This window comes from Lycium ferocissimum, chromosome 12 (assembly GCF_029784015.1).
Source record: "Lycium ferocissimum isolate CSIRO_LF1 chromosome 12, AGI_CSIRO_Lferr_CH_V1, whole genome shotgun sequence".
In the NCBI taxonomy this organism is placed as follows: domain Eukaryota; kingdom Viridiplantae; phylum Streptophyta; class Magnoliopsida; order Solanales; family Solanaceae; genus Lycium; species Lycium ferocissimum.
In genome coordinates this window covers 61,125,548-61,133,725 of record NC_081353.1, presented here as the reverse complement: position 1 = coordinate 61,133,725, position 8,178 = coordinate 61,125,548, and the positions used below count along the sequence as shown (strand labels likewise).

The 8,178-nt window shown below is 33.1% G+C and overlaps 1 protein-coding gene across 1 annotated transcript; it reads left to right on the top strand.

Annotated features, from left to right (window-relative positions):
* The first annotated feature begins 4,426 nt into the window (after positions 1-4,426).
* On the top strand, positions 4,427-7,883 carry LOC132039945 (NAC domain-containing protein 100-like). The gene is made up of 3 exons (XM_059430506.1): positions 4,427-4,678; positions 5,962-6,233; positions 6,992-7,883. The coding sequence occupies exons 1-3, from the start codon at positions 4,525-4,527 to the stop codon at positions 7,535-7,537; spliced, it is 972 nt and encodes a 323-aa protein (XP_059286489.1). The 5' UTR covers positions 4,427-4,524; the 3' UTR covers positions 7,538-7,883.
* Positions 7,884-8,178: the final 295 nt, after the last annotated feature.

Below are 8,178 nucleotides of genomic sequence, written 5' to 3'. Positions count from 1 at the left end.
ATTATTTTGATGTGAAAAATTGTAGTTCATGTATTTGTATTAAGATTTTATTTTGGAAATTAGTATAAGTGACTCACGATAAGCAGAAAATATCGAGCAATTTGGATGAAATGAATAAATATTTCTTTTTTGCAACATACAAAATATAATAAAACTCAATATTAGTACAAAATATATTTAAACATCACTTATTTTTATCAAGATTAAAACACCTGAATCTCTGAATACACAATCTGAATATTAAGATGTGCATTAAATTTTTGATGTTAAATCTAAATACACATCTTAATATTAAGCTAATGTATTAAGATTTGAATACTTATAAATAATTAAGATTGTTTGTTTTATCAATATCTGAATGTATAAAAGTTATCTTAATTTAAGAATTAATAAATATAAAACTCAATAAAATACTAAATTAATCTAATACTATATCAATAAAATATTTTTTTTAAAAATATTATATAGCACTTAGCTAACACTGGTGGTGGTTATGGTTGTCGATTGGGGATAGTGTTGGCTAATGGTAGTGTTGTGGGTTTGTGGCTAGTTGTGATAATGACTGACAGTAGTGATTCATGGTCGTATAGTTGGTGGTGGCGGCTTATAGTTGCAACAGATGATAGCGATACCTACTGGTGGTGGTGAATGATGACGGTGGTTGGTGATAAATCGTGGTGATTGATGGTGGTAATTGTCGATAGTGATTGGTGGTTGTTGGTGATGAATAATTGCAAATGGTGAAGCTAGCTAGTGGTTGTGATAGTTGATTGTAGTGATTGGCAACGGCAGTGGTTTTGGCTGAGAATGGTGGTTATAGGTGGAGGGTGGTGGTAGTTGATAGTGGTGGACCATGGCGGCAATAGCTTATAACGGTGGGCGATGGTCATAGTGGTGAATGGATTGAACTGGTGAACTGACATCTTCATATAAAGCATTGATTAGACATCTTAATAATATTAAGACTTTATTACGTACAGTTCTTAATAATTCAGTTTTATTCAGACCATTAAAAACAAATGTACTTAATAGTTAAGATCTGAATGATTAATAGATTCAGACCTAAAAAATAAAGAAATTAAATAACTGAGATCTAAATAATTAAAATTAAGATCTTCGTTAAGTGCCAACAAATGAGTCCTCAATGCTTCTGGAGCACACAATTTTTGAATTGAGCCAAATAGTTACTAGTAGTAACTTTCCTAACAAAGAATATGAAATGAGTAGCTGTTAGGATTATGTCTGTCGATCTACACAGAATTAAACCATGAGTGGCAATTTCTTGCCTAAAGCACACGAAAAAGACGAGTAGACTGGCACATCAATTGTTAAGCAGTCAACAAGTTAATTATTTTTATCTACATTATCTATTCTAGAACCATATAAGAAGTGACTGCTGGACGTGCTTGTAATAAAATAACACCAAAACATTGATATATGCTAACGTTCTCAAAGACACAAATCATTGATGCATTTCTTTTTCCTCTATGAGTTGGCCGTTACGGAATTTATCCACAATCGATATGTAAAAGTCCAATATGAATCGATGAGGGTTGAACCCCAGAGGAAGTTCGTGGAGAAATTTGCCATAGCCAAAATTCATTCATATAAAAATGGAAGGAAAAAGTTAGAAATCATGCAAAGGTGGATTCAAAGTTTTTTTTTTTTTTTTAGTTAACTGCACTTTATTGATAAATCATCAAAGTACAGAAGGTTGATTCAAAATTTTAACTGTTGAAGTGTCAATTTTGTTAAGACCCAAAGGGACAAAACCGAGGTGGTCTAGAGGGATCAGGCTAAAATGGATAATATTTTGACAATAGAGTCTAGGTCGTGACATGTGATATCAAAGCCACTACTTTCCCAGTTTGATGGTTGGGCAAACCTTAGTTATAGGACCCTGATCAGTCCCTAAGGGAGGGTGAGTGTAATAGCCCATATCTCATTGGCGGTTGACCTGCGAGAAGGGGATCGGTTTGGAATTTGTCATAGGCAAATTTCACATCAAAGCGAAAGGCGAAAGTTAGTGATCATATAAGGCTAGTTCAGGATTCAACCGTTGAGACATTTTTTTGAGTAAAAGCCAATGGGATAAAATCATGATGTCCAAAATCCTTGAGGTGGCCTAGAGGAATTAAGCCAAAGCAGACAATACCTTGACAGTCGAGCGGCCCAGAGAAATCAAGCCAAAGCATGCAGGCAATACCCTCTTAGTTGAGCTTGAGTCGTGATACGATATTTACATATCAAACTAAACAGAGAACATATGACATGTGTTATTTAATACTGAATTGGTTTTATTTTATATGGCGGTATTTGATTAGACACCATTTTAGAAAGAAAAAAAAAACAGAAAACTTTTAGAATTTGTGATATTAAATATGTCATGACATTTTTGTGGCTATAAAAACATGTTATTAAAGGTAAACTAAAAAAATTTAAAGTTTAAACTATTTCAAATTATAGAAACCTAACTTTTTTTAAAGCAAAAAAAAAAAAAAAATCATATAAAATGAAACATGAAAACATGTATTATCACATTAACTGCGTTACATAAATTAATTAAATTTAGTATAAACATGTGAACAAATTTTTTGAGTTGGGGCTAAAATGGAGAAGGGAAAAACAAGTGTCAATAGAATATTGAGGATGACGAAACAGAGTTTGTGTTCTCATTGGAGGAAAGTGAGGGTTAGACGGACTTTTTGGGGTGGGTAAAAATTGGTGTAAGGTAGTTGGACATTCAACTGAAAGAATATCTGGCATAACTTTCATTTTCTGCCTAATTAATTTATTTGCCACTCCCATCTACTGCAAACTTTACTTTCACTTGATTTCTTATCATATTTTAACAATAATGATTTATTACTGCACCCTAGACTCTAGAGTATATGTCTTGAGACCTTGATACTAGAAGATTAGTAGAACTTGAGAGGAGAAACGTAAATGATCTATTTAAAATTCTTCTACACGTAATAGTTATCCTCTTTAAGTACTATATTGTTAGTTTGTTACTCTGATCTGTTACAGAAAATGAAAAACACATCACCTCTCAACCACTAGGATAATTTCGAAAAAAAATGAGACAAAGATAATATATTCTGCCTGCCAATTTAAGTGAAGGTGCTTGATTCAGTAGGGATTGAGTTTAAGAATAAAAGAAAGATTATTGAAACTTGTGGTTTAAAACAAGTCATAGATGTTTGTGTGACTATAAATCATATGGGTAAGGATAAAATGAAAAGTTTAAAGTTAAATTATTACTGAATATAAAAATATGTCATTCTTTTTTGGACTGACTAAAAAGAAAAGAGTCTCACATAAATTGGTATAGAGGCCAGAGGGAGTAACACTTTTGGAGTTTTGGTTTCTCAGTTATCAATAAATTCTGCTTTTGGTCCTTGTGAGTCACATCGAATCTTTAATTAGTTGAAGTTGTGATATCTAACTAAGCATTTGAACCTTTAATATCATCCTCTTGCTTGCGATTCTTTTCAAATTTATGGAATTATCAACCGTTACGCTGTTTTATTGACTATTTGTAATGTTAATCTATATTTCAGGATAATATAGTTTCAAAACTAGTTTAAGTGTAACACATTCTATATAAAAGGACCAAAAACGCACATTTTTATTGGTTGAAGATTAATTATGCTTAGTCAGATATCACAAGAACCAAAATAAGAATTTACTAATAACTGTGGGATCAAAGTGTTATTATCCCTGATAGAAAATAAAATTGGTACTCCTACCTAATAGTACGGATCAATAGATACTAAGAAGTTTTATCTTCATAAGTTTTTTTAAATATATATACTTAATTAAACTCTAGTTTTATTGAATTGTGTGATCAACTCATTAATTTAAATTATTAAACTATTGGAGAGAATATATTTTCTAAAATTATTTATGTCTTCAACACGCCCCCAAATGTACTAGAATGAACTTTTGATGAGCTAAGCATAAGAATTTTCTTTATGATGTGTGACGGTAAGACGCAAATCTAGGACCTCCGATTACTCTAATATATTCATGTTGAAATATACAACCAATTGTCTACTTTTTTACAATCCTGCGTTGGATACCTTTCTTTGGAGTCGATGGTCGATCAAAAATAACCTCTCTACCCCATTAAAATAGGAATAAGATTTGGGTATATCCTATCCTCTTCAGACCCCACTTATAAAATCGCACTGAATATGTTGTTACACATTTTTATTACTTAATTAATTATGTCTTCAACCGTACGTGGTTGTATCATTTTAGAGGGTAGAAGTAAGCAGTGGCTAACTCACTTCATCCGGTGGCATTATAATAATCATCCGACAAATGAGTATCTAAATCCTCATATATACACTACTATCATTGTCAATATACGATAGCTGTAGTTAAAAAGATTAAAAAAGACTGAAGAATTGACTGCTTCTTGGTGAAGTATGGCGCATAGAAATTAACGCAGCTTGACACCATATAATAGGCAGCCTTTTTGTATCCGTACTTTAATTTAATTTGCCTCAGAAAATAATGGAGGAAAATCTTCCTCCAGGGTTCAGGTTTCATCCCACAGATGAAGAACTCATCACTTATTATCTGACTAACAAAGTTTCTGATTTCAGTTTCACTGCTAGAGCTATTGCTGATGTTGATCTCAACAAGTCTGAGCCTTGGGACCTCCCTGGTAATTAACTATGTGTATTCTTCGAATGATTAGTTATCTTGAACCCCTTATTTCAATCTTCAATATTTCTTTCGTCTCTTTTGTCTTGTGCTAACTTAATTAATCTCAATTGATTATACCACTACAACAGTATTGAAGTGTGTGGCCATCTCATCTAAAAACTTATGTTGTTAGAGAAAACACACTTTTATTTACTTAATTATATTCTGAGTGCTAGAGTAGTGCCGTAATGGAGCACAACCAGCAAATTTGAATTATATGTTATAATTGTAACATCCAAAAGCATGATCATCTTACACTTAATTTCTGCAGCATATATATGTTCTTATAATTTCAATTACCTAATTTTTTAAGTGAAATAGATAGAAATGTTACTGTTTATTGATGTGTATATATAGAAGCACGGTATAGCTTCTGGTTTGGGAGTTCAAATTTGATAACGCACTCATGGATGGATCGAGATTTTCTAATTTTTTTCATTTAGACAGAAGACGAAAACAAGAGAGAGAAAAAAAAAAGAAGAGATTTTTCTTCTTGTTTCTTTAATCTGTTTTTTCTTATCTTCTTTTCTTTTATTTTTTCATTTCTCAAGAAAATATATAATATGTTACCCTAAATATAGTTAAATAATAGGCAAAGGTTGCGTCTGAGATTATACCTGCATGCAAGGATGCTTATTTACGTAGCAAACAAACAGATAAAGACATTCTTCTTTAGCAAAAGCTCAAGACATCATCTCTTTTTTTTTTTTTTTTTTTTGAGACATCATCTCTTATTACCATCTAAGTTGGCAAACATTGCGTGTCTAAGTGGAGATAAAGGAGGAAAAATATGAACAGGAGTTATTTCTATCTGAATAAGCTCACCAAATAGCAACCACTATGACAATAAAACTTAAAAGAAACAAAGATTTCGAAAGAAAAATGTTGCATGAAAATTTGAACTAATAACTTATAAGCTGGCGCCTGGCTATAAGCGGGCGGAGCAAGGGTAAAAATTACATTATGTATACAAGGTCAAACCTATTTTTTATGTATATATATAGAGTACATGTTGAATTCCATTAATTTTTTCGTAAAAATTACAGTCTCTCTGCCTCCCAAGATAGCTAGGGATAAAGTCTGGGTACACTCTACTCTCACGAGACCCCACTTTGTGGGATTTCACTGGATACGTTGTTATTGTTGTTGTTGTTGTTGAATCCTCTTTATGAAAATTCTGACAAAGCTATTGGCTATAAGATAATGAAATATTTTATAAATTGAATAATGTGGTACATGCAGCAAAAGCGTCAATGGGAGAAAAGGAATGGTATTTCTTTAGCCTAAAAGATAGAAAGTACCCAACAGGGCTTCGAACAAACAGAGCTACAGAAGCAGGCTACTGGAAAACAACAGGGAAGGACAAGGAGATATTCCGTGGTGGAACCGGAGTTCTTGTTGGGATGAAGAAAACCCTAGTTTTCTACAGAGGAAGAGCTCCTAAGGGTGAGAAAACCAATTGGGTTATGCATGAATACAGACTTGAATCAAGACTTGGTTTCAAACCATCCAAGGTACATCTCTAAAATTCGAGAAAGAAAAACGGACCTTTGTCCGGTCCGTAGTATTATCTACCTTTTAAGGTTTCTGTATGTCGTTTAAAAAAGATTTGACATCCTTAAAGAGTATTTATCTAAATTATCATAAAGAGTATTTATCTAAATTATCATTATTTTCTCCTTAAGAATAATTTCACTCGATAATTAGCATCTATTATTTGCATTTTAGTTTATGTATCTTACTTTCCTATTCAATTTGTTTGAAAAAAATGTGTCTTTTTATATTTTAACCCCAAAACACTCTCATTTTACTGTTAATGAAACTCTCCCTCATAAGAATGGCGTGATATATTTAAGATCACAAGATTCAAGAAATATATTTGACATGTTATACATTTCTTTGATTTAAAAATCCGAGATTCAAAAATTTTCTTTATATTTATTAACTTCGTGCGTTGTTGGACTGAGATACATAAAATGAAATGGATGGACTACGTATTCCATTGAAGTATTTAGGGAAAGTTAGAGAAAAAAACAAAAGTACTACTCAATAAATGATTTAGTTTTTATTTTTCTAAAACATTAAATATTTTGAAACAGATTCGATTATTCAAAACCACCAATAATTGTGACTGAAGGGAGTAGTAATTACATCTAGAATACACCATGAGATAAAGGGTAATCACTCTTTTTCTTGAATTTAACATTTAAACTAATACTAACAGATATTATTCAGCAATTAATAGATTACACTTTATTTCTCTTGCTTTCAGGAGGAATGGGTGGTTTGTAGGGTGTTCCAGAAGAGTTCAACTGTGAAGAAGCCACAGCCAACATCATCTTCCCCACAATCCCAAGAGTCTCCTTGTGACACTAATTACACTATAGCAAATGAGCTTGGAGACATTGAGCTGCCATTTAATTTCAACTGCCTAGCCACTCCATCAAGTGGGATCAACAATATTTCCTTGCATAATTACAACAACGAGAACGTGAACATCAACTTGGCTGCTGCAACAAGAGAAGCAGCAGCAAACACTCTTCCATTACTGCCTTGGTCTTCAAGCTTGTTAAGCTCTAATCTTTCATCAGTCAATTCTTTGCTTTTTAGGGCTCTACAGTTAAGGGGTTATTCACCAAGAGATCAAGCTGCTACAAATACTACTCATGATTACTCATTTATGCCACCACAGGAGAATATTACTACTCAGTTTGGAAATGATTTTATTAGTGCACCTTCTTCATCTATGGTGTTGGATAATTCTGTCCAGCAGCAACAGCAGGAGCAACCGTGCAAATTGGACTGCAATATTTGGTGAAGAGCCGAGGAACTGTGTACATTAGTCTTTAGTAGTCACAACTAACCACAGCTTTGTAAAGGAGGGAGTTGGAACCAATCAAGACTATTTGTTGGAATTAATATGTTTTTACATGTATTTACTGTATATGCAGCAAGTAAGTCCATAGGGCAAAAATCTATGAGACATAAATAAGTCAAAAACGTGGTAACTTTATGTTTTAGTCTATGGTTGACTTGGGAAAAATCCCTAGTCTTTGTTGTACTTTGTCTTTTATGCACAGTCAAGCTTCCATATGTAACAACTAACCCTCCTTTTGAGCGTTTATGTTTTAAAATGTGTTTTAACATTTTGTTCAAATCAACAATAGCATTTGAGATTTGTTGGCGTTGAAAACCGAGTACAGTTGCAAATTTTCTGGAATCTGGTGCACAGCGCCATCACGGTCAAGGGGCGTGAACGCACTGAAGGAAGAGGAAACCTTTCGTGCATTGTGTTGATCAGGTTCGATCACGTTGTTGGTCACCCAGCTAGCCTTTGCAAACGCGCACAAGGAGCTTTTCAAGTTTCACATTGGATATGGAGTGGGTAATTCGTCTCCTTATATGGACTTATCCTCACCTTATGAGCTAGCTTTTTGGGGTTGAGTTAATGCCCAAGAT